The sequence below is a fragment of the Tamandua tetradactyla genome, chromosome 23 (assembly GCF_023851605.1).
Source record: "Tamandua tetradactyla isolate mTamTet1 chromosome 23, mTamTet1.pri, whole genome shotgun sequence".
In the NCBI taxonomy this organism is placed as follows: Eukaryota; Metazoa; Chordata; class Mammalia; order Pilosa; family Myrmecophagidae; genus Tamandua; species Tamandua tetradactyla.
In genome coordinates, this window is record NC_135349.1 from 34,748,433 (window position 1) to 34,775,563 (window position 27,131).

The 27,131-nt window shown below is 38.4% G+C and overlaps 1 protein-coding gene and 1 non-coding gene across 6 annotated transcripts in view; both read right to left on the bottom strand.

Annotated features, from left to right (window-relative positions):
* METTL9 (methyltransferase 9, His-X-His N1(pi)-histidine) overlaps window positions 1–8,212 on the bottom strand; it is a 45,997-nt gene extending 37,785 nt beyond the window's left edge. The window contains exon 1 of one of the 5 annotated variants that reach the window (XM_077141565.1): window positions 8,118–8,212. In XM_077141565.1, the coding sequence (XP_076997680.1) occupies window positions 8,118–8,162 (45 nt within the window). In that variant the 5' untranslated portion in view covers window positions 8,163–8,212. Of the gene's footprint in view, window positions 1–5,849; window positions 6,260–8,117 lie in introns of those variants that run through there. The other 4 variants (XM_077141564.1, XM_077141563.1, XM_077141566.1 and 1 more) reach the window with 4 other exon arrangements.
* Window positions 8,213–17,792: 9,580 nt separating this feature from the next.
* On the bottom strand, window positions 17,793–17,899 carry LOC143667867 (U6 spliceosomal RNA). Its single transcript, XR_013168175.1, has one exon. It is a non-coding gene; the product is annotated as a U6 spliceosomal RNA (small nuclear RNA).
* Between the last annotated feature and the right edge of the window lie 9,232 nt (window positions 17,900–27,131).

Consider the following 27,131-nt stretch of genomic DNA (forward strand, 5'->3'; position numbering starts at 1 on the left):
CTGGAGCCATCTGATGTTCCCCCTGGAGTTACCTCTCCAAGTGGTCTAGCTTATATGATGAAAGGCTGTAATGAGCTCACAGCTCTGGGTAGCCTGTCTGTAGGTTCACATGCATTTCCAACTAGGTAAGTTCTTTGAATGCGTGCTCCTCAAAGGCCTCAGAGACGAAGATGGATAGGCAAGAAAAAAGTAACATGCTTATTAAATTTTCCCACCAGAAATACTAAGTACTAACTCTACTACAGGATTTGATTCCTCAGTTGGAAACCAGGATGAAAAAGGGTCTAATGAGCATTTGCCTTCAAAGTTCACTAGAAGTAACTATGGAAAAGTTTTAAATAACAAACCTTACTCAAACCAGTAATAGTCATATGCTGATGCCAAGTATAAAGTAGGATGTGATAAGTGAATATAACAACCTCTAAAAATTACAGAAAACAGCAATGTCCTCTCTTCTTGCAACAAGACTACAAAGATACCAATAGTCAGCCAAATAATACCCAGCCAATTAAGGTAAACAGGAGTTCTGAATGTGTGTTTGATGATAATAGGTCGTATTGTCTTAAAATTTTCTTCATTAAACACATGAGCCCCTCCTGAATCTTAAGATAACCTTGGCTGATGAATCAATCATTCCTTCAAAGTAGAAATATGATTTTCCTATCAAATTATATTTGCTTAGACAGAGGGATGCAAAAGTTTCTCTGTATTTTTTGACATTCCTTCACTAAACATGCAGATTTGAACACACTGGGAAAATGAGAAAGTTATAAAGACCAAACTTACTGATTTTAGGTAAGAATTTTTTTTCAACTTTAAGCTTGATGATGAGAGTTACAGACTGCAGATGAGGGCTAGAACTTCAAGCAATTATCCCCTGCTTACCTCACTCACAAACTGCAAACATTTCAGCTAACTGCAATGTCTATGCAGAAGTCCAACACAGAGGAGACAGTTCTCCATCAAGAAGGCAAGCCTATATTCACAGCCCTTCAGACAACACAAGGTTTCCTAGAAGAAGCATAACAAAGTAGTAGAAAAGCCTGGGCTTTGAAATCAGAGTTGCCCTCAAAACTCAACTCTGCGATCTATTAACTCCGTGCCCTTAAATAAGTTTCATCTCTCTTAGTCTACATCTCCTGTCTGTAAAATGGGGATGGCACCACCTGCCTTAGAGAATTGTTAAGAGGATTAAAGGGGATAAGATATTTAAAGTGGGTGACACAAAACAGAAGCCCATAGCTGCTCATTTCCTTCCCCTTCCTGTCTAAAGTCCACCAAGGTGGGTCACTGCTGAAGTGTAGTTCAAGAGAATGTCTGAAAAGTGCACTATAGGTCTGAGTGCCAAGCATTTTTAAAAGAAATAGGTAACCAAAGGCCTGAGGCATTTAGAGATACTAAAAACAATCCAAAAAGTTCCACTGCTCAGGGTACACAAACACAGAAACTTTTCTTCTACAAGGGATGGTCAGAAATCACATTCTAAGATTCTGCAATAAGATCAAGTCAGTCCAGACATTTCACCATTGATACTTCCTTGTACCTAAGCACTGCAAAGGAGTAAATAATAAAACCATCACCACATTTTCCAAATGATGAACCCAGCCCAGCATTTAAACCCTTTGATGTGCGATTTCAATGTGTAGAGTGACAAGGCACCCTCACTTCCACGTGGGGAAATGATTCACAGAGATTAGATTCAGTTGCTTGGCTCTGTTTAAGTAAAATATCCACTGGCAATCTTCATTTCAAATACTCACTCACTCTTCCTATTCTACAATCCTAAGATTTTAACTACGTTTCAGAGGGTTCAAACAATACAGTCTTTTACTGGAACTTACAGGGTCTCCTAGGGCACCTTCAAAGGGGAATGTAAAAGGCCCTGGTAAATCCAGCAGGAGGGAGAAGCCCAAGTGTTCTGTGAAACTGAAGCAAACATTTGTTTAGGGTTTCGACACAGGTTCTTAGGAAGGAAAGAAGGCCTTTCCAAAGTCTCTTTGGTACTGAGCTGCAAAAGCCTCTAGACTCTGGAAGGCAGTTAAGAGGAGGGCAGGGATCCACGTGCCCATCTGGCTGGCTGGCAACTGCCCTGAGCTTTATTAACTCAAGCCTGACTTAGTCCTCCTCAAGATAAATGGGGGGTGAGGGGACAGGAGACCAGATCTGAACTTTGGCACAACATCTGGCCTCTGACAGTGATGTTTATTTTTTCATTTGGGGAAAAAAAATCATTTTAATTCCATCTTGAGCCCATCATCACTTGTGACACAACACAGCTCTGAGTGCATAAAAGGTGAAAAAAATAAGTCACAGATCTATACAGATAACTTGCAATTTTACGTTCCACCTTACTAATTTGGGATATTGAATGTTTTGTGTTTGTAAAAAATCTTGTAGTATGTCAGCTGGAGAAACTGTCATGGTTAGGTTCCAGCAAGCTGTATAATAATCCTTTTTTCACTCTATGAACTGAGAAGTTGTTCAATGACTGTCATTATCTAGGGTCTAGTTAGTGGAGCCTATGAGTCCTTTCAAGTTTCAAGAACTCATAATAGTTGCATTAACTTTAAATACTATGTTCACTAAAAGACTAGATTCAGAGTTTTGTTGTCGTTGTAAGTAGCAAGTATGCCCACACTGAAAAGAGACATCTACTACTTCCTCACTGCCTGGTTCTATTTCTCCCTAATGAGTCAATCTAAAACCTTGCAACCTGTGCTTAAGAATATGCTGCTTCTCATGGACAATTTCCAGTTTTCAGGAAATAAATTTTACACTTAGCTTGTTAGACTTACCCCTAAATATTTCGTGTTATGAAGCTACTATAGTTGTTACTTTTCAAATTTCAATTTCTACCTGTCCATTGCTAATGTATAAAAATAAAATTAAATAAAAATAAAAAGAAATATAAAATAAATAAAAACAATAATAAAAATAAAAAGAATATGTTGCTGATTAAGAAAGCTGGGAATTGTCACTTGGAAAAACTTTATGGCAAGACTTGGCAATCTTTTTCTGTAAAGGACAAGATAATAAAGATATTAGGCTGTGGGCCATACAGTCTTCTGTTGCAACTACTAAACTCCTACCATTGTAGCAGGAAAGCAGCCATTGATGATAGGTATGTAAATGTACATGGCTGTGGTCCAAAACTGAATTTCATACATGAAATCATCACTGTTACAAAATGGTTTTTTGCAACTATTTAAAAATGTCAACCAATTTTTTCTTCACAGCCAGTACAAAAAGTCAGCAAGCCTAAAAAAAGTCAATGAGTCCAAACTGGCCCGCAGGCCATTTTCCTGCTCTAAAAGACGCCCCTGCTTTTCACTTGCCCAAAGTAAGAGAAACCAGTTTTCTCACTCATGTTTTTCCCTCTAGCATGAGGAGCTGCCTACCAGTAGGGGCCCTTCCATCTCCAAGCTATACTAAGTAGCAATTTTTAATGAATAAACATTGCACAAGATTTCTCTTTTAACCATGGAACACTCTACCATAATCCCTTAATAAAATAACCAGAAGGAAAACTTGTGCTAAGTACAGCTCAATCAAATCCACAACCCTTTCAAGCAATTCCAAAAGAACCAGATGTGGTTGGCTATGGAATCAACACCACCAGATGAACACCAGAAGACTTTACATAAAACTATTAATTCTAAAAAATTTTTAAAAAAACATTAAGAGTAAAGTTACTTTATAAGCAAGAAATTAAAAGGTAAATTTAGGATCCTGGAATATAATACATTTAGCCAAGTTGCGTAGAATAGTCTCTTACCTCACTTTATCTTACTGTGTTTTCTATATACTTTTTATTTTAATCTTTACTCATAAAAGAAATTTTCACAATGTGAACGTATTCATCTCGAAACAAAGTCTGGATTCATTATTCTAAGTAAAATAGTCAATCCCCCCTAAATACTCAGAAAGCACCAGATTAGACTTCACCATGGAGAAATCTGTGAAACTGTCAGTGCAAATGGTTAAAACACATACGTGTTTACACACACACACACACACGAATATAATCTCAGATGAAGTTTTCCTAAGTGTGACAGACAGTTTTTAAAACGTACACAATTAGAAGGCATCCTGTTAGGAGACATTCTGAGGCTATGACAACCAGTTATAATTCTACTAGGCTCCATAAAAGTCAAATTGCTTAAACAGTTTTTCAAATTTTAAAATAAATCTACTCTTTTATGAGCAATGAAAACTTATCAAGTTTGCTGCAGAACAGGTGATAATAAGTGTTCAAATAAAACACCCAATCATAATTCTACATCAATGGAAATAAGCCTTTTTTTCCTTATCCAGACCGTTTTTCTATCAAATCTTTGTTAAAAATGACATTTCTAATTAATCATTCTATGCCATTATCCATACTCTATATGAATACGTCATTTTAGTAGCAGTTATCAGTACAGGACTTTAGAGTTGTTTCTTAATTAACTAAAATAATTATTCCATAGCAATGAACGTGGTTTTACCACTTCTTACACTATCACAGGAATGACTGCCTAACAAACTACAATACCTGAGAGATTACAAAAAATATACGTATTTTCTATAAACATAAATTTAGGATTCCTTTCAATAAAGGAAAAGGGGACCTACATATTCACTAAGTCAAAACTAAAATGTCTCTTTTCTGAATAAACTGCTTTATCCACTTCTTAGATAATTCTTTACTGTCATTAAGTCACACGAAATCAACCTCAGTGTAAACTATCTGAATATCTGGCATTCTAAGAAAAATAACACAGAAAAATAAGAAATGTGAAAATGATACACAAGACGACATGGAGAATAATTAGCCACTACTCTCTGTATCATAAATGCTAGCTATTATGAGCCAGCACCCTAGCAGAGTTCAAAAGCCTCTTCTAATTGAACGTAATGTTAACCGCAAGTGTGGTCAAATATGAAACAGCTCACTCTTAATTCTACAGCTGAACTGCCCGTACTTCTTTAAGTGACACAAAACTGGGCTAATGATAAGACGGTAATCGGGTCACATCGCATCACTCACGATCCCCAAGTACAACTCTTAAAGGAATTCAACTCCAGCCCAGTTCTGTTTTTAAAAGCCCTTCCTGTAATAGCTTGCATCATCTTCCTCCTCATAAACATCTTTCCGGTCAGATACTTAAATAGAAGTTTAAAGGAAATCTCCCCTGGGAAGGATGAGAAAGGAAGGTTCCGTAGGATGGGAGTCAGGACCTTTCAAACATATTTTTTTAATGCTTAGGGAAGATGTCACCTGCATAAGCCCGGAGAGTGAAATGGCTCACGATGCATGGTTAAATTTCTTTATGACCCTTTGTATGCTCAGAGATTCAACTAGACAGAAAGATGCACCGGCTTTTCGTTATGTTTCCCAGAGGTTATGAAGGCTGTCCGGGCTGACCGGTCTGAGAGGCTCTTTTGGATCTCAGGCCCCGGTATTAGGCGGGTGCCCCCCGCCACGCACCGGCCCCAAAGTTCCTCCCATCCTGCCGCCGGGAGCAGCCGCCGAGGTGGCCGGGCTTCTGCAATCAGTTCCGGGGACCGGGGGACAATGCGGGGCTCCTGGGCGCCCACGCTCGGGCCCGGGAAGGAGAAAAAGGAGGCCGTGCTCTGCCCGCGACGTGGAACAAAAGACGCTACCCGGCCGGGCCCTGGCGCCCGGGGGTGGAGGACCGGCGCCCGGCCGGGGAGTCGGGGGGGAAAACTTTCCGAAGCGCCGGCACCGTGGAGCGAGGGCCCGGCCTCCCTCTCGCGGTGCCGAGCCACCCGGCACAATAGCCGGACTCAGCGCGGGAAGGCCCGGCCGCCACGCCCCCGCCCCGGCCCGGGGTCCGGCAGTGTACCTGGTGGTTCTCCTTCCTGCCGCCCGCGGCTGCCGTTGGCCCGCCCGGGCCGCTCGTCATGTTCACGTACAGGGAGCGGGTGAGCGGGCTCCGCAGCGTCCACATCCTCCGCGCCAGCCACACGGACGCCAGGCTCAGGCACAGCCAGCCCGCTAACAGTCTCATCGGGGGCCGCGGCCGCTCGCTCAGATCACCGCCCGCGCCGGGGCGAGGAGGAGGAGGCGCCGCCGCCTCCGGCCGCCGCCGCCGCCGCCGGCGCTCGAGCCATCGCGCCCAACTTGCCCATCCAGCCCCTTCGGGGCCGAGGCGGGGGATGGGGAGGAGCGGCCGACTCACACGCAGCCTTCCCACCGCCCCTTTCCCTTCCGTCCCCGGAACGCAGCCGCGGGCGGCGCCAGTTTCCAGCCGGAGCACGTACGAGCGGCTGGAGCGCGTGCTCCCCGGGGCGCTCTCCCTCTGTCCAATGAGCGGGCGGGCCGGGAGGCGGGACAAAAGGAGCGCTCATTCGCCCGGTGCGCGTCCACGCTTCCTGTCTCTGCCACGGCTCCACGTAATGGCGGAGATGATTTTAATTTTTCTAGGGGAGGAGGGGTCGTTTCCAAAGGCGGTAACTGAAGCCCCTCCGCTCCTCCAAGGTGGTTCCCGCAGGACTGCTGGTCTTTCATCGCCGTAATTGTTGCATTTGGGCGCCTCATCCCACACCCGGGCGGTGCGCCCACCTTGTTGGGCAGATTGGCCGGGGGTGGAGGGGTGAGAGCGGGTCAGCCCCTCTTACGTCTTAACACTCAAGAACCAAGTCCTTCCCAGAGACAAACGCTGCCAGTTCTTAACTGTTCAGGCATGGCTGCATACCTCCAGTTTATGTTTAGAGGCGTCGAGTCAAACCCCCAGTGCCAAGGGCCTCCGTCCTGCTTCACATGAACTGCAGGACATTATAGGAATCTAGGGATAAAGGATACCACCACCGGCCCCGTGCCCCCAAGCCTGGCACATTGCGGGCCAAAGGCTCTGCTTTTGTTGAAAGCTACTGCAGTTGGGCAGGTAATGTTTTGATGTGTTGATGGCCCTGCCTAAGGATGGAGACCCCAAATTAGAGTCGCTGGCTGCTCGTTTTCTTGAACTCACAGACGGAAGTTGGACCAAACATTCAGGCTAAGTAAGCTCTGGGAGCGGTGCTTACCCGGATGTTTACGCCTGTGTAGCACTAGGAGTCCTAGCAACGTCTGAAAACTGAAGGGTTACACAGTGTTCCTATGTCTAAAATTCTTCCTGCCGCTACCCAAGCTACAGCCGAGGAGTAACGTATTTCATGGATCCTCTAGCTTTAATAACACCTTTCTAGGTTTGTCTGTTTAAAAACGCTTTTAATTTAACTACACCAGAAATAATGTAAATACATTTCAGTCGAAAACAAAAGAACAATCTTTAGGTTAATGACAAATTTGCATTTCAGAGCTTTTCATTTATGAAACAGTGGTGTGGTGATCTGATAAGCAGCAGCCTCGTTCCTAACCCACAGATATTTTTATTAGCTTCTGAGAATCTCAGCTTGACACCTTTCACTAACAGGGACATCTTGTTGCCTAATGTAAAGGGGGATGGGGGGAAGGGGGCAGGGAGTACTTTGTGTTCTCTCTTTCCATTATACTCCCTGTCTGCTTCCTGCCAAAACCTCAAAGAGCCTACTACATCTTATTAAATCTACTTCAAACCTCCAATGATAGTGGCCCAAATCATCAAAAAGAAACTAAAGTAGCGAGTTCAAATAACTCAGTTTGTTTACTGTGTCACCTCTCCCTCTTGTCTTGGGATCAGTGTTACAGATACAGGAGCTGTGTGCCAAAAGAAAGCCTTCATCTTTTCAAAGTGGGAGGAGGAGGGTGGAAGCAGCAGACAAACGGCATATTTCCGTTCTGAAGACAAAGGAGGCAAAAAGATATGTCCCTTTCTCCCACCCCTTATAAAGTAAGCTTGCTGAGCAGGCAACTTGGAAACTGAAAGGGTGAAACAACTAAATGCTGTTGTAGCCTGAAGGATTTGGGGTCAGCTAACTCCTAAGAAGTCTAGCATCTCGAAGGGGCAGATTTTTACTTTATACCTGAGCAGCTGGCCTGGAAGAATAAATTACCCACACATTTAAAATACTCTATAGTAACCACAAAATAATCAAATACATGTTATTTACACTTAGCAAGCACAGGAAGAAACCAAAGCGCAGCGTGATCAAATGATTTGCCTAAAGGTAGCAGAGCAAATTCAATAGCAGACCTTTTCATAGAACCTGGTATCCCAGCTCACGGTCCTTTGATCCATCTAAGAAGCCCCGATGCCACTCTCTTGTCAGAAAGTCTCCTCAATTACAAATGAGGAGGAAGGAAAACAGCAAGAGTAAATATACTAAGCAGAAGTTCAGATTGCTCTTGGGGACTGCCCCCTTCCTTTATCTACTAGAATGTCACTCCTGTAGATTAAAACCTCAGTTATCCATAATGCAAAGGGGAAGAGGCGCAGATAACACAAAAAGCTGAATAATTCGAGCCATTACCCTTTCTAACTTGGCTCTGAAATGCTGTCAGTGATAATCAAAAGATGCATAGCTGGCACCCTTTGTGCCTAGCTCTCCTCAGTTTTCCTAACCAGGAGCCCATGCCTAGTGCCATATCTCACTTGTGGAAACCTGTCACAGACCTCTGCAGACCTGAAATTTTGAGTGGATTGAGTTCCTATCCAGAAGTCGAAGAAAGGGCTTTTATTTGCTTATTCTTTTAAATGATAAAGCATTTTCATGTTCTCTCTTCAATTTCACAGTGTAATATTCAGAGATCCTAAATGATTAGAGGCTTGGATCTGTACAGTGCCTACAGTATTGGCCATTGTTTTCTCTTTGAGGAGATATAGTCAAAAAAGAACTTTTTATCATTACGTTTTCAAGGGCTTAAATTTTTTTATGTTGCATAATAATGTTTTGTAGAACATTAGACCAAGTTTTCCCAACATATTCAATAGATGTGTGCAACAAGAAACCTCTCAAAAGTAAAATGAATGAGTGTACAGGGTTTGACCTGAATTTAGTTCATATGATTGCAGTCATATACAAGTCACATCACAGTGGTCTCCGAATGATAAATTCTAAGTCCAGGTGAAACTTCAAACATGCATGAAGTAGAAGAATTAAACCAGGAATCAGAAGCCCTGCAGTACCAAGTACAAATAGCACAGCAACTACGTTAGCGTCCTCTCAATGCTACATATTAGCATAGGGGTTTATCATCTGCATTGTTGAGACAAGCTACCTGGTTTTTGAAACCTGGTCCTGTGCTTCTTGGTTATTCAATAATCTAAATCACTTTACTGGACCTCTCCAGGCGTCTGTTTTCTCATCTGTAGCATGGGGATAATAATAATAGTTACCTATCTCTAGGGATATTGTGAGGATGAAATTATATATTCTAAATTTAAAGGGCGTAGTGTAGCACCTCAACACATTGTGAGTGCATAGAAAATGCTAAATTTCTGTTCTTTTCATTTTCTCTTGGATAAACCAACCTCTTCAGAGCTTCCCTTTCATCATCTGTAATCTGTGGGCCATGATGCCTACTTCACAATCTGTGAGAATCAGATGATCTTAAAGCTTCATAAACTGTAAAACATTCAACCAAGATTATCATAATAGGAATATTCAGTTCTGATATGACTGTGAATTCTGCAAAGCTACTCTCCCTAAAACATTCTCTTACAACTGATAGCTTCTCCTCAGACCATCTTCATTTATTCAATAAATACTTTCTGGGTATTTACTTACATCAGGCACTAAACTAGGCATAAAGGAAAACAAAATAAAATCCTCATAGAGCTTACTGTCTAGTAGGGAGACAGACCAAACAAGTAATTATACAATGAATATATACTTAAAACTTCTGAGTGCTAGAAAGAGTCTATGTGTTAGAAGAACTTATAACAGGAATGCCTTACTTGAGGGTGGAATGGGGGTAGTGTTCAGGGAAAGCTGCCCTGAGGAAGTGTGGCATTGTGGTCCTCATTTTGACATTTCCTTATTGAGCTTGAGAGCTTCCGAGTTGCCCAAGTTCTTCCTGGACTATAGGTGCACCCAATACTTGTGACAACAGAAACGGGGTGCTTCTCGGCTTTGATGTAGGATGCAAAGAATCTCTGTGCACTTCACAGGCTCTTATGGGACTTTGGAGAAGAATAAATGAGATCATGTTAGCACAGCTGTCAGCACAGTGCCCAATATCATCAGCTCCCTAACCAGCCATTGTTAGTACTGAACCATGAAGTGGGTCAGAACTTTGTTCTCTCTGGACAAGTGACTTAAGCAGTCCCAGCAGTGAGCCGCCATCTACTTTAAAACTTAGTCTCATACAAGACAAATTCCGTTAAGGAGAGTCCTAAGTCCCAGGCTCCACCAAACGAGTCACTTTCTCAAACTGAGAATTGTGTGAAATAGGCATTTTAAAAATATATATATGTTTTTTGCCACCTAGGTTGTCCTTTCTTAAGTCAAGATATCTTCATAATAATAAGGACTTGAACCTGATGGATCATAGATAAATATAATCCTAACTGATGGGGATGCGACTAGAGTCAATCAAGAGTCATATACGGTATTTTAAGGAAATTTACTATTTCAGTTTAACGGCCCGGTCACCCAGTTTCTGTACGTGTAAAATCAGCCACCTATATACCTGTGTTGTGCATATAAGAGACAACTTCTAGGATCCTTAAAAGAAATTTGCACATCTAATAGATTAGGTTACTTAAAGGAATACGTATGTAGAGATGTATTTCAAGTAAGCAGGGTCTTTCTGTACAGATTTGTGAGTCAGGGCTCTGGTAAAAGAGGGAAGCCTGTTGCTTTCATTCAGTTCCAGGGCATTTTCAAAGATCTTCTTTCATCTTGTTTTAAGTATCTATCAAAGCATCCTTTTCCTTGGCCTCTTAATTGCTATCTTGTGTATGTGTATGGATTTGGTCTTATGAACGACTGCTTTCTCACCACCCAACTTCATGCCAATGTGTTGTTGTTTTTTTCTTTTATCATTTTAACATCTTTTATTTTGCAATACTTTCAAGCTTGCAAGACAGTTGCAAAAATAGTACAAACCTCCTACAGAGAGCCCAACCAATGTGTTTTGATACACTTATTTTGAAACTATAAATCCTTCTTATTCTGAGATTATAAAACATTGAGACTTATGGTTTGGGTGAAATACATGAAAAAGTTGCACTGTACAATGAGAAAGCTTTTTAAACTTAACAAATCTAAATATTTTATAGTAGACAAAATGCATTCATACATAAACATAAGTGATCATAAAGACTGTGTAAGATAAACATCTATGCGGGCATGAGATTCGAGCAGCATTTTATTTTTGCGTAATTACAAACTGGTCAGAAAGTGAGGAAGCATACGTTTATGAAAGAGGATACTTGAATAATCAACCAACCTGAAAACCAGACAAAACTATCTTCCTTCTCTGGTGAAAAGTGTGATTGATTATTTTAATAGCCACAGTTCATGTGAGCTTGTTTTACAACTTAACCTGGGATCGTCCTTGAACATATTGTGTGCACAAATCATTAAATCTGAGGAAAGGCATTTGGCTATTAGATACCCAAAACCTCAGCACTGTGAGACCCTGTTTTTCTCCTGGCCTGGTTCCCTCTTACCAAGCATTCTTTGTTTCATACAGTTTCCTAAAATTGACATAGTCAATGCTGAAAGCAGCTATTAAATTATCCTGCTACGGAAACTTTTTTTCTAAGTTCATCAGCTTTCTATACTCAGGTCTTTTTTTTTTTTTTTTAATTAATTAACGGAAAAAAAGAAATTAAACCAACATTTAGAAATCATACCATTCTACATATGCAATCAGTAATTCTTAACATCATCATATAGATGCATGATCATCGTTTCTTAGTACATTTGCATCGGTTTAGAAGAACTAGCAACACAACAGAAAAAGATATAGAATGTTAATATAGAGAAAAGAAATGAAAGTAATAATAATAGTAAAAAACAAACAAACAAACAACAACAACAAAAAAACCTATAGCTCAGATGCAGCTTCATTCAGTGTTTTAACGTGATTACTTTACAATTAGGTATTATTGTGCTGTCCATTTTTGAGTTTTTGTATCTAGTCCTGTTGCACAGTCTGTATCCCTTCAGCTCCAATTACCCATTATCTTACCCTGTTTCTAACTCCTGATATACTCAGGTCTTTTGAAGAAGTTTGTGATATGACAGCAGCATGTATTGGAGGCTAATAGGTTTTTTCCCCCACCATGAAGACTTTTCCCCTTAGCCAGCAGAATTTATTTTCTACCTTTCCCCACCCACACCACCCCATCTGGGAAAAGAAAATAAACAGCCAGCTTTGCTGAGGAAACTTATTAAAGTATAGTTTGTTATATGTGAGTATGGAATAGGCTGTTTTTCTTCCAGAAAAAAAGAATCTGTTTTATTACCAAAACTATAAATGACATTGGAGCTAAATTTGTGACTTTTCAAACAGATATCTCACAATTTAAACAAATTGCTTTAGGTTCGTCATGTGCAGTTTATTGCTTTCATAAGGAAGTAAGAAAACACATTTACAGATGATTTTCACCACAATCACTGCGCTCATCATGATTATTCAGTGGAGTAAGTCTTCAGGAAAAATCTAAGTCATCCCCGTAGAGTTTGATAGTACGATGGATTCATTTTAGAATCTCTGACTCCCGGTCTGATTTATGTGTTGGGATTTTTCCATTATTGTACTCTAAATAGCAGTAAATACATGGCTGTATTTTCATCTTGACAGATGGTAAATCACATCATCTTTACGCACATCTAACATTTGTTTGCTCTTTTGTCCTATTTAGGACTTATACTGTTTGGAACCGCATATCAGGGGTACATTATATTTTGACTTTTAGGTGTAAGGCTGTTCCAAGAAAAAAAGTTTGTCATGGTAGGAAGGTACTTGGCGTTGATCACAAAAGTGTCCTGAATATAAACCCTAGAAATGGGAAATAAGATTACACGTCTACGAATCACACTTTTAAAAAAATATGTGGTGTGTGTATTTTCCCAGATTCTTCAAGTATGCCTGTGCTTCTCTTTCACGGTCTATTTTGTCCCAGCAAACATTCCTAGCCTCCCTTCCCAAATGCCAGTTTAGCCAACCCTCATCTTTATTGTCAAAAACAATATTATTTATATCAGGAGGCAGGAAACTTGAATTCTAGTTTACCTCTCTGACACTTTTCATGTGACCTTGTAAAATTACATAACCTCAACTATCTGGTCTATAAAAATGGCAATTGATAAAAGCCACTTTGCATATACGATGCGCCATGACTTGAATCAGAGACTCTCAAGGTCCCATCCGTTTAGAGTATCTGATCCTTTGCCTGCTGACTTTATTTAGTGAATTCTGTGGGTTTTTTCCAAATGCTGGTATAAACATTATCTGTGGTTACACAGTATGCAAAAGAAGCAGGAACATTATCCTGTGCTTTCCTATATTAAAAACAAATCGCGCAAATTCAGAGTCCCATAACACTCTATACAACAGGAAATCATTTTCTTCAACTAGCACATACCTGCAGCAAACTTTCTAAGTGGAGACAGTCTTTTGTTTTGAGGCCCGTGTGCTTGACAATTTGCAACCTGAATTTGACCTGAAATGAACTGAACCCAAATCCTTGCCTTTTTCACTCCCTCATATTTATCACCCCGTCCCAGCTCTATTTCATAGCATGAGGCTTTCCCAGTCCACTGTGAAGCACTTGGGAAGAAAATAACCATAGAAATGAAAATGCAAATAGATCTCTTTCCATCCCATGAAATTCTAGATTTGAGCCAACAGCCCCACTCCTTCATAAAAGAGGGCTTCCCACAATAACACTGCAGGAGTGTCTATCATACTGTCATACCAGTGACAGCACATGCTAAATGGTGAACTTGTGCTAAGTGTCTTAACATATGTCATCTCACTTAATCCTTGCAACAGTCTAATGAGGTTGATGCCATTAGCCCTTTTCTTCTTTTTCTTTTTTTTTTTTTAACCAAAGGAGAATCTGAAGCACAGACAGTTTCTACTGCACAGCTAATGAGAGATTGAGGCAGGATTTTAAACTAGACATCTGATTTCAGAACCCACAATTCTTCACTACAATGTTCTACTGCCTCCTAGTGTTTATCAACGGTCAGTCACCGGTGGACTAGTTGATGATGTGGTTTCCTAAGCCGTCTCAGGTACACTGATTCAGAATCCTGTAAATAGGGAGTTTTCAACATGACTCAGAATTGGGAAGACAAAGAAGAGGTCCTTAGCAGAAGCAATTCCAAACTTTAAAGAAAAGTATTTAAAAGTCATGAAATTTTTTCAAACAGGTAATTATTTTTAAAGAGCCTGTTGAGATAACCTAAAAGAAGAAAATGACGTTTCCAAATAGTATGTCCAATGGCATTTGTGTAATCAATTCAAGGCGACGTTCCAAAAATAAAATGGAAAAAAAATGTATGTTATGTAATCTTTTTAAGTCAGGTAGCCTTCCTTTTTTATTGTACAACTGTACGAGTTTTGACAAATGCATACAATTGCATAACCACCACTAAAATCAAGATATAGAATATTTCCAATCACCTCAAAAAACTCCTTTGTGTCCCTTTGTAGTCACCCCCTCTCCCCACCCCCAGCCCCTGGAAACCGCTGTTGTGTTTTCTGCCCAAGTTTTGATCTTTTTAGAATGTCAAATAAATGGAATCATACAATAGAAAGAACCCTTTTGAGTTTGGCTTCTTTCACTTAGCATAATGCATTTACAATAGAAAGAACCCTTTTGAGTTTGGCTTCTTTCACTTAGCATAATGCATTTAACATTCATCCATTTTATTATGAGTTATCAGTAGACCAGTTTCTTTTATTGTTAAGTTGTATTCTATTGTGTAGATATACAACAATGTATTTATCCATTAACCAGTAGGATATTTGGGTTGCTTCCAATTCTCTTGGAATTATGAATAAAGCCACCATAAAATTTGTGTACATGTTTTGTGTGAGCATACCTTCTGTATCTCTTGGTGAATACCCAGCAGTGGGATTATTGGATCATATGTCAAGTGTATATTTAACCTTATGAGAAACTGTCAGACTGTTTTCGAAAGTAGGTACCACTTAATTCTTACAGAGACGTATGAGGTACACAATTTCATCTGCACTTGGTATTGTCAGTTTTTGTGTTTTATTAGCCACTCTAATAGCTACATACTGATACCGCATAGTGCTTTTAATTTGCATTTCCCTAATGACTAATAAAGTTCAACACCTTTTAAGGTACTTATTTGCCATCTGTAACTCTTCTTTGGTGAAGTGCCTACTCAAATTTTTTGCCCATTTTTTATTGGGTTGTTCATTGTCTATAATTTAGTGACAGCTCTCTATATATTCTGGATATAAGTACTTTATCAAATAGACATTTTGCAAATATTTTCTCCAAGTCTGTGGCTTACATTTTCATTTTCTTAACAATGTGTTTCAAACAGCAGCAATTTTCAATTTCAATGAAATCTAATTAATCAGTATTTTCATTTATGGATTGTGCTTTTGGTATTGTATTAAGGAATCTTTTACTGTCCTAGAGTCACAAAGATTTTCTCCAATGTTTTATTCTAAAAGATGTATAGTTCTAGATTTTACATTTAGCTCTATGATCCTTTCTGGGTTAGTGTTTGTATTTAGTGCAAAGTATGAGTTGAGGTTCTTTTGTTTTCTCCATTAGCTATCTAATTGTTGGAAATACTATCCTTATTCCATTGAATTGCTTTTGCACCTTTGTCAAAAATAAATTTTTAATATATGTATGATAATATTTCTTTCCTATTTTTTTTGACAGGTGCTTCAGACATGAGCTCTTTTTTCTTTTTTTATTGTCTAGTATAATATATGTACAAAGCAAAGAAATAAAAAAGCAATAGTTTTCAAAGCACTCTTCAACAAGTGGTTACAGGACAGATCCCAGAGTTTGTCCTGGGCTACTATACGATCCTCTCAGATTTTTCCTTCTAGCTGCTCCAAAATATAAGAGGCCAGAGGGCTTAAATATTTTTTCATCATCACAATAGACTTTTTTCCTTCTTTTTTTGTGAAAAATAACATATATACAAAAAAGTTATAAATTTCAAAACACAGCACCATAATTAGTTGTATAACGTATTTCAGAGTTTGACATGGGTTACAATTCCACAATTTTAGGTTTCTATGTCTAGCTGCTCTAAAATACTGGCGGCTAAAAGAGATATCAATTTAATGATTCAGCATTCACATTCATTGTTAAATCCTATCTTCTCTGTATAACTCCACCATCACCTTTGATCTTTCCATCCCTCTCTTTAGAGGTGTTTGGACTATGGCCCTTCTAAATTTTTCATATTGGAAGAGACTGCCACTAATATGGGTTAGGGAGATGCAACTATCTGAGTTCTGGAGAGACTGGGTTAGGTTATCTGAATCAGGGTTCCATCTGACTGTTGTAGATTTTTCTTTCCTATTCTTTCCATTGATCTGTTTATTCTTTTGTCAGTACCACACTTCCTTGATTGTGCTGAATTTGTAGATCAGTTTGGGGGAGAATTGACACCTTAACAATAATCACTCTTCCAATCCATGAACATGAAAAAATCTTTATTTATTTAAGCTTTCTTTGATTTCTTCCGTCAGTATTTTGTGGTTTCCAGCATTTACATCTTGCACATCATTTGTTAGATATATACCTAAGTATTTCATGGTTCTTTATGATGCTGTTGTAAATGGTAATTTTAAAAAATTAATTTCAATATCCAACTGTTCATTCTTAGTATGTAGAAATCCAATTGATTTTCATCTATTGACTTTATATCCTGTGGCCTTGCTATACTCACTTCTTAATTCTAGTAGCTTCAATTGTAGATTTCTTGGAATTTTTCTACGTAGACTTTCATATCATCTAACAGAATTTTATTTCTTTCTTTTCAGTCTGTATGCCTTTCATTTCTTTTTCTTGCCCTACTGCACTGACTAGGATCTCAGTATGACTTTAAATAGTAGTGGTGAGAACAGACATACTTACCCTGTTCCGAGTCTTAGGGAAAATCCATAAGCTTTTCACCATTAAGGTTGATGTTAGCTGTAGATTTTTTGTAGAGGCTTTCATCAAGTTGAGGAAGTCCCTTTCTACTCCTAGTTTGCTAAGGGTTTTTAGTATGAATGAATATTTTATCTTCTTAAATGTTTTTTTCTGCATCAATAAATATGGTTGTATAGTTTGACATTATTTCTTCCTTTTTGGAAGAACTTACCAGTGAAGGCCTCTGGTTCTGGAATTTTCTTTGTTGGAAGACATCGAAGTTGTCAGATTGGATGGTTAAAGGTTTTCATAATATTTCCTTATTATCTTTCATATATCTGTAGAATTTGTCTTGATGCCCCTTCTTTCATTTCTGATATTGGAAATTCATGTCTTCTCTTTTTTTTTTCCTTGAAAAATCTGGCAAGAAGTTTATCAGTTTTATTGATCTTTTCAAAGACCCATCTTTGGTAACATTGATTTTCTATTTTCAATTTCATTAACTTCTGATCTTTATTATTTCCTTCCTTCTTGCTTTGGATATAATTTACTTTTTTTTACATGGAAGCTTAGATAATTGATTTGACACCCTTCTTCTTTCCAATGTAAGCATTTATTGCTAATAACATTTCCTCTATGCACTGCTTTTGCTGCAGCCCACAGATTTTGCTGTGTTCTGTTTTCCTTTTCACTCAATTCAAAATATTTTCTAATTTCCTTTGTAACTTCTTCTTTGACATGTAAGTTATCACTTAGAAGTGTTTTTTTAAACTTCCAGATATTTGAAATTCCCAAGGTATATATATTTTTTAATTTTTTTTTCTTTTTAATATGGAACACTTCACGAATTTGTGTGTCATCCTTGTGCAGGGGCCATGCTAATCTTCTCTGTATCATTCCAATTTTAGTGTATGTGCTGCCGAAGCGAGCACCAAGGTATATATTTTTGTTATTAGTTTCTAATTTAATTGCATGTGGTCAGGGGACATATTTTATATGATTTTTCTGCCTTTACGTTTAATGTTTAGGTAATTAATCCATTTTGGATTCATTTGTATATATGGTGAGTGGTAGGGGTCCACATTAATCCTCTTGCATGTGGAATTCCAGTTGTCCCAGCACCATTTATTAAAGAGACTATTCTTTCCCCATCGAATGGACATGGCACACCCTTGTCAAAAATCAATTGGCCACAGATGTATGGCTTTTATCTCCAGACGCTCAATTCTATTCCACTGAGCTATTTCTATATCCTGGTGTCAGTACACACTGTTTTAATTACTGTGGCTTTGTAGTAGGTTTTGCAGTCAGGAAGTGTGTGTCCTCCAATTTTGTTCCCCTTCAAGAGTCTTCCGGCTATTCACGGCCCTTTGCAATTCCGTGTGAATTTGAGGATCAACTTTTCCATTTCTGCAAAGAAGGTTGGTGGAGTTTTAATAGGATTTCTTTGAATTTGTAGATCACTTTAGGCAGTATTGACATCTTAACAATATTGCTTTCCAATCCATGAACACAGGACATCTTTCCATTTATTTAGGTCTTCTTTCATTTCTTTCAGTAATGTTTTGTAGTTTTCAGTGCACAAGTCTTTCACCTCCTTGGTTAACTTTAGTCTGAGGTTTGCATATTTATTTTTATAAGAAATTGACAAACTGTTTTCCAGAGAGGCTGTACAATTTTAATTCCTACCAGAAATGTATGAGTGATCCTCAATTATTTTTTAAAGTGACTTAAAAAAAATTTTTTTAATGTCTGTTATATTTACCTTCATTTTAACACAGAGATTTTCATTTCTTTGTATACATCAAAGTTTCTATATGGTAACTTCCTTTGACACTTCATATATGATGTACACAGGTAATGTATTCTCCCAGCTACCTTTTACATGTGAGAAGTATTTATTTTGCCTTAATTTTTGAAGGAAATCTGCATTGTGTATACAATTCTGTGTTCACAGGTTTTTTTCTTTCAGCGTTTTAAAGATTTCACTCCAATGTCTTCCGTCTTGCATAGTTTCTGAAAAGAAGTCTGCGATAATTCTGGTTTTTTGCTCCTCACCATGTACTATGCTTTATTTTTCTAGCTGCCTTCAGTAGTTTGTCTTTATCTTTGGTTTTCAACAGTTTGAATGTGATGTGTCTAGATGTTTTCTGCTTCCTTTGTTTTGGTGTTTATCCTGGCATTTATCCCAGTTCTCTGGGCTTCTTGGATGTGTGGTTTGATGTCTTTCATTATTATTTTTTTTAATTTTGGCTGTTATCTCTTCAAATATTTCTTCTGCACCATTCTATCTTCTTTTTCTGGGATTCCATTAAAATGTATGTTTTGACTCTTTTATATTTGTCTCACATCTCTTGAGAGCACTGTTCTATTTTTTCACTTTTTGGTTAGTGTTTGCATGTTATATTTTTCACTTTACTTCATATTTTTTTCCTTTGTGTTTCAATATAAGTAATTTCTATTGCCCTACATTAAAGTTCACTGATTCTTTCCTCAGCTGGGCCATGCACACTGGTGAGCCTATTCAAGGAATTCCTTGTCAAAAATCATAAGCTATTTTATTTCTAATTTGTGATTGTCGTCTCTTTGCTAAATTTCCCATTTATTCATCCTTGTTGTCAATAGAACCTTTAATATATAATTATAATTGCTTTAATTTTCCTGTCTGACAAATCAATCTCTGAGTAATCTCTAAGTCTGGTTCTGTGGATTGTTTTGTCTCTTGACAGTGGATTGATTGGTATTTTTTTTTAATTATTATTAAATTCCAGTCAGAAGAGTAGAAATTGGGGTAAATAATATTTTTTCTGCATATAGGCACAACTCTTCTACTGGACTGTATAGAGGGTTGAGTCAGTCTAGTCAGGAATTTAGCTGGGTTTGGGTTCTTTTGTCTTTAGTACACCATTGGCTTCAAGTTCCTCAAGTTCCTAGCTTGTGCTTAGGGTGAAGGCTAAGTGGCCAGAGGGTTTTTTCTCAATGTTCCTGCTCCACCCTTAGTTTTCAGAAGCTCTTTAGAAGGGCTTCTCTTTTCCCACTCTTTGTCCTCCCCCATGGTAGACTGCTGTTGCTTATTCTTTTATGCTTACTAGCCTGATCTTGTAGAAGAGTGGAGTTCTCTGTATCCCTGATTCAGCATCAGTCAGAGGCAGGCCTTATGTTCCTGGGTCTCAAGTGTGGGACTTTCTCAATGATCCTGTCCCTCATCCCTATGGCAACCAAAATCTGCCTTCTGTCTCCAGCATAAGAGATATATGTGTGGGAAAGCGTTTGCTGCCCTTACTCCAGTAGTAGAATGACCTCTAATTGTCTGGACCTAGGATGGTTTCCTGCCCCTTCTCCTGGACTGCAAGCTTTTTACTCTGACCTTTCCCCAGAAGTAGTAGGTCATCCCTGTGCCCTGGAAGTGATAGGATTTTCTGCCTTTCTTCCAGAATCTTAAGGTTCTTTATTTTGCTGTGAAGAAGAGTCCTAGTGGGGTTTTGTGCCTTTCCCAAAATGGCAGTCACTTCTCTCTTCCAGTCCTTCACCATTAAGGGAGGCTTTCTCTCGTCTACTACCCTGCTCCCAATCTTTCTTGTTAGTACTTGGCAAAGGTCCATGAAGAAGATTTTGCAAGAAGGTGAGCTCTTCCCTGTGTCTGCAATTCATTAACATTTTAACTGAAACTTTCCTGACCATTTGTTTGGTGCCAAGCAACATTTCCTCTTACACTGTGCCACACAGGTAAGTCAATACATACATCCATGTACTTTGAGGGGCCTGTTGTTGCTTAAAGTTCAAGCTCTTCAGTGGAGTTCAAGAAATGCCATGATTTTTTCATTTATCCAGTTATTCTTATTGTCAGGATGGGAACAAGGCTCTTTCCAGCTTTCTACATGCTATGTGGAAGTATAACTCTATGATTTATAAATTTGTTAATTACCTTTCCAATACCTGATGATGGCATTGACAGGAGAGTGGAAGTTCACAAATCTAAGTTGAATATCATCTAATAAAAATAATATTTAAGATCCCCATTTAAAAACATACATGTATATCATTTATACTCTTCTTTATATATTATATGCTTAGTGATTAAAATTACACAAAAAGATTCTTTACCAACTATTTCCTGGATAGTCATTACTAGAAACACAATAAATCTGATCTCTAGGAACATTGTGTAATGTCCTACACAAGGATATTCTAAGTCATTCTTTCTAGTAAGACATCATAACACAAATACATAAGGAAGATGCTCATTTTGTTATGTCACAGTATTTTCCAGTTCCTTAAGTTTATACTACTGGGCATATGGGATTCAGGTAGTTAATATTCTACAGACTTCATATAATATTTTATTTGTAAAATGACCACTATTGAAGCTTCACTGAAATTTGTGCACTCAATGCACTTTTTATACTTTTTTCAATGCACTTTAAAAATATTTTTTTATTGAGAAATCTTCCTACATATATAGTCCATCCATAATTCACAATCAATTGTTCACAATATCATCACATAATTGTGTAGTCATCACCACAATCATTTTTAGAACATTTGCATCACTCCAGAAAAAGAAATAAAAAGAAAAAAGAAAAAAACTCATGCATCCCATAGCCCTTACCCTCCCCATTAACAAGTATTTCAATACACCCATTTTTTTTTTACCCTTTATCCTACCCTATTATTTATTTAGTTATTTTTCTTTATGTTTTTACTCATCTATCCATGCCCTGGATAAAGGAGCATCAGGTACAAGAGTTCTTGGCCCTGTTTCAGTTTTCAGACAACTAGATATTGAACATTAGATAAAAAGCAACCTTACAAGAACAGTTAAAATGGTGAGTGTTCTGAAGTTTTGAATTATCACCTAAGGCTGCAACACCAAGGTCTGTCTGTTTTCTAACAAAGTAGGTATTTTCTCTTGTGACTTTCCTTTGCTCATATACTTTTATTTACTTTAAAAATTTTATTCCATCATGGTGTAAAAAGACTTTCAAGGCTCTTACTAATTAATTTTATTTTTAATTTTTTTATATTTTTAAAATGTTTTTATTGAGAAATACATACTCTTACAGTCCAACCATATGAAACAATCAATGACTCACCATAATCTCACATAGTTGTGTATTCTTCACCATGATCACTTTTTAGAGCAGCTGCGTCACTCCAGAAAAGAAATGAAATGAAAAAAAACCCTCATACATCCCATACCCTTTGCCCCTCCCTTTCATTGACTCATAGTATTTTAATCTACCCAATTTTTACCCTTTATCTTCCCTGTTATTTATTAATTTTTTATCCTTTTTTTTAACTTATCTCTCCATACCCTGAATAAAAGAAGCATCAGACACAAGGTTTTCACAATCGCACAGTCACCTTGTAAAAGCTATATAGTTATACAATCTCTTCAAAAATCAAGGCTATTGGAACACATTTCAACAGTTTCCAATACTTCCCTCTAGCCACTCCAATGTACTATAAACTAAAAAGGGATATCTATATAATGCATAAGAATAATCTCCAGGATAACCTCTCGACTCTTTTTGGAATCTCTCAGCCACTGAAACTTTATTTTGTCTCATTTCTTTCTTCTTCCTTTGGTCAAGAAGGCTTTCTCAATTCCATGATACTGGATCCTGGCTTATCCCAGGAGTCCTGTCCTACGTTGCCAGGGAGATTTACACACCCATGGAAATCATGTCCTGTGTAGCAGGGAGGGCAGTGGGTTCACCTGCTGAGTTGACTTAGAGACAGCCACATCTGAACAACAAAACAGGTTCTCTGAGGGTGACTCTTGGGAAAAATTACAAGTAGGCTTAGCTTATCCTTTGCAGGAATAAGTTTCATAGGTTCAAACCCCAAGATCAATTATTAAATGGTTGTCTCTACTGCTTGCAAGAATATCAGGAATTCCCCAAATGGGGAGGTTGAACATTTCCTCCTTTCTTCCCAACCCAACCATGGGATTTTGCAAATACTGTTTTATTCACTGCCCAAATTACTCTAAGATATACTGAGGCATCACACTAAACCGGACAAACCAACAAGATCTCACACCATATTCAAGATTCCATGTACTTATAGTGTTCAACTAAATTGACCATACAAGTTCAATTAGGAAATACGCTACCCAAAATATAAATTTTGCACCAAATAAACATCTTTCCCTTTGGTCTCACACAGAAGTTGAGTTTTAAAGTATGAACCATATCATCCTTAACCCTGTATTCTGATTTAAACTTGTCTTATCCAGATCGGTGCCATTCATATCTTTAGTCTAAGTCTGATCACTTTTTCAGCTTTTTTCAGAGTTGTATGGAGTGAAGCTGACTTTCATAGCTTCACTTACTCTGAGTCTCAGGTATCACATAAATACCTGAAGTTTCTGAAACCTAATGTTCATGGCATCAAATAAGGAAATGGAAGTTTCTCAAAGTATGCTCCACAAATTACTTGTATCAGAATCAACCAGACAGCAGGAGAGAGGGTGGGGGAGAGGGGAGAGGGGAGAGAGGGTGGGGGAGAGGGGAGAGAGGAGAGAGGGTGGGGGAGAGGGGAGAGAGGGAGGGGGAGAGGGGAGAGAGGGAGGGGGAGAGGGGAGAGAGGAGAGAGGGTGGGGGAGAGGGGAGAGAGGGTGGGTAGAAGGGAGAGAGGGTGGGGGAGAGGGGAGAGAGGGTGGGGGAGAGGGAGAGAGGGGAGAGAGGGTGGGGAAGAAAATTCTCAGATTCTCAGACTTGCATCTCACCTTCTAAGTCAGATGCTGGGATGGTAGGGGAGGAAAGATCTGTGAGATGTCTATGATATTAATTAAGGATGATGAGCACATTTGGAAATTACTTTAAAAAATATGATGGTGCTGTTACCTCCAGTTTATTTATCTGAAAGTTACCCATTAGATAGGGACCCTCTGCCCATTAAAGTTTGCACAAGTCCAAGCTTCTTCACAACCTTCAGCTCCTCTCTCAGGATTGAATGTGAATTTATGATTAGTAGACCCGTCTGGAAGATAATTCAGTCACTGTCTCCATTCCTAGCTTTCCCCATCTTCAGGCCTTATAGAGAACTTAGTTGGTGTTCATGTGTCAAGTTGGTCAAGTGGTAGTGCCAGTTGTCTGGTTTGGCATGTGCTGGCCTCTCTGTGGCTGTGAGGTCGTTTCATGGACTTAAATTATGACCATGCTGGCTGCATCCACCGCTGATTGCATTTGCAATAGCTAAGGGGAGTGTCTTCTGCAATGAGTTGTCACCAGAAGGCTCTTAAGGGGGATTCAGAAGAAGCAGTCACTCTTCCTGCTTCAGCCAGTCAGCCTCTCCCGAGAGTTCACTGAGGACCTTCATAAGAGCTGCCAGCTCACAGCCTACCCTACAAACCTTGGACTCTTATATCCCCACAGTTGCGTGAGACACTTTTATGAGTTTTATATTTACAGATATCTCCTGCTGATTCTGTTTCTCTCCAGAACCCTAGTTAATACAGTTGGTTTTTTGGGAAAGCAAAACCAAAACAAATTTGGAAAGCATACCATTTTGTAGTGCTCTTATTGCACATCCTGACTTGGATCAGAGAACTAGAAATATGAATGAAGTCTACTCCACTGTACTCCCTTCTTATTGAACAAACCCACAGGCCAAGAAGTGGCCACCCAGTGAGTGCCCTTGTTTGTGCCCAGGGGTGTGCTGAGCCCTATTCATACCAGCTCATGGGAGCCAACTGTTAACTCTTCAAGAATTTCAGATGCTGGTTGTTAAACAGTCATTATTAAAAATTTAATATAATTAAATAAATTATATTGAAAACAAAGGTAATAAATATACCAAAGTCATTACTTCCTATTATTTTACTACATTTGTGTTCATAAGGTCATTAATGTCTGTTGTATCTATATGGTGAAATGCCATATAATCTTTTCCCAAATCTGTGTTCAGAGACATCACATTGGTAGCTTGAAATTGGCCACAGTGGAAGTATTTACACTGTGAATATCAGTATAAATTGTTATTGTACTTTGTTGATTGTCTAGACAAGGGAACAGAAAACCTTTTCTGTAAAAAACCATATAATAAATTGATATTTTAGGCTTTGTGCGTCACATATGGTCTCTGTCACTTATTCTTGTTTGTTTTACCAACTTTTTTTTTTTTTAGTGCATGGGCTGCAAATGAACCCCGGTCTCCCACATAGCAGGCAAGCATTTTACCAGTAAACCATTCATGCAACTCTATTTTACCAACCTTTAAAAATATCAAAATCATTCTTAGTTCTTAGGTTATGCAACAATAGACATGAATTAGATTTAGCCCATAGACTACAGTTTGCCAATCCCTGGTCTAGATGGAAAAAAGTAATAAAGAAAATGTTAATACTAAAGATTAAACTTAAAATTGTGTCATATCTATAGCCATTATACTGTAAGAAACACAAAAAATTAAAAAACTATTCCTCCAATGTTCACAACCGATTATTTTATTCAGTAAAGAAATTGTTTTCATCATTGATTACTAAGTAATGTTCTGAAGTTCATGTTTATTGTTTCACTTTCATTTTAATCATTAACATAAATGAACATATAAATCAACATTCAGATAAGGACTATATTCCTTGGCCAGTGACATGAGTGACTTCTTTGCTGAATTGAATAATAATCCAGCAATCATTTACAAGTCTAACTTTTGTGACTCTATTGTTGCAAATTATAAAAACTGATCGTGGATTTTTTAAAAAATAGCAAGTCACGCTGAAATTAAGATGTATGAAATTTATAATAAACAGTATTGTATATTTCATTATTATTTGTAAATTGTATGCTACACATTCTTCTTATCAGTAAAATTTATAGCAGAGCTACATATGCACATATCTGTTTCATCAGAGACTCAGTAGTTAAGCATTGCCAGTGTACCAAGGTGTACAGCTATTTTATGCTGAGCCTAGGTGCGAAAATCTGAGCAGGCACATGGAGTCTGAGTCAGTTAGATAGAGATAGTCAACTGAACTGAAAGGGCCAGCACTCACTCAGTTGGGACTGCATGTGAACGTGAATGAGCAATGAGTTTGTGATGCCTGAGACAGAGAGAGCTACCTCAGTCCCTGCTCCAGATCTTATAGGTTTCAGTTTGAGTTTATTCCTTGTCCCTTGCCTATGAGTTTACCTACTATATCTTTCCAAAGCTACCTTTTTATTTAAGATAGCTAAAGTTGAATATCTGTTTCTTCATAACCAAAAGAGCTCCAACTAAGACAGTAAGCCCCAAAAATCTGGGTTATATGAATCCTCTTTCTGTGTCCCTGAATTTCTCAAATCTGGCATCTTTCACTGTAGGGAAATCTATAGAGGATGGTGATATACTATTTATAACTAATAAATAGATAGGTAGATGACAGACAGATAGATGATTGATAGGTGGACAGATAGTGTCATGGTCAGGTTCATGTGTCATTGGTCAGGCAAGGGCTGGCCTGTCTGTTGCTATAAAGACATTTCTTGGACTTAAATCATGATCACATTGGCTGCATCCACAGCTGATTGTGTTTGTAATCAGCTAAGGGGAGTGTGGTGTGCAATGAGTGATGCTTAATCTAATCACTGGAAGGCTTTTAAGGAGGATTCAGAAGAGACAGTCACTCTTCCTGCTTCAGCCAGCTAGCCTCTCCTGAGAATTCATTGAGGACCTTCTTTGGAGTTGCCAGCTTGCAGCCTGCCCTACAGACCTTGGACTCTACATCCCACAGTTATGTGAGACACTTTTATAAATTTTATATTTACGTATATCTCCTGCTGATTCTGTTTCTCTAGAGAACCCTAGCTACTACAGATAGATAGATAGATAGATATAGATAGATAGATAGATAGATAGATAGATAGATAGATAAAGTAAATGAATAAATAGATGTCTCTTTAATAAAATCAGTCAGAATAGCATGGTGAGGTTTAAAAAAGTAAAAATAAAAGTGGCATACACAGCCAAGTGGGATCCAGGAAACCCAAAGTACTCATTTAGCTATTCAAGGGTGAAGAGTGACAGGACAGGTTGAGGCTACAAAACCACTTGGAAAGCTTTAACAGCCTTTAATATAGGGGGGTTTAACTCACATTTAACTTAATAATTATGGACTCAAAAAGGCCTCAAGCTTGTTGGATTTTTTGTTTTACTCATTTTGTTCTCTAATCAAACTAG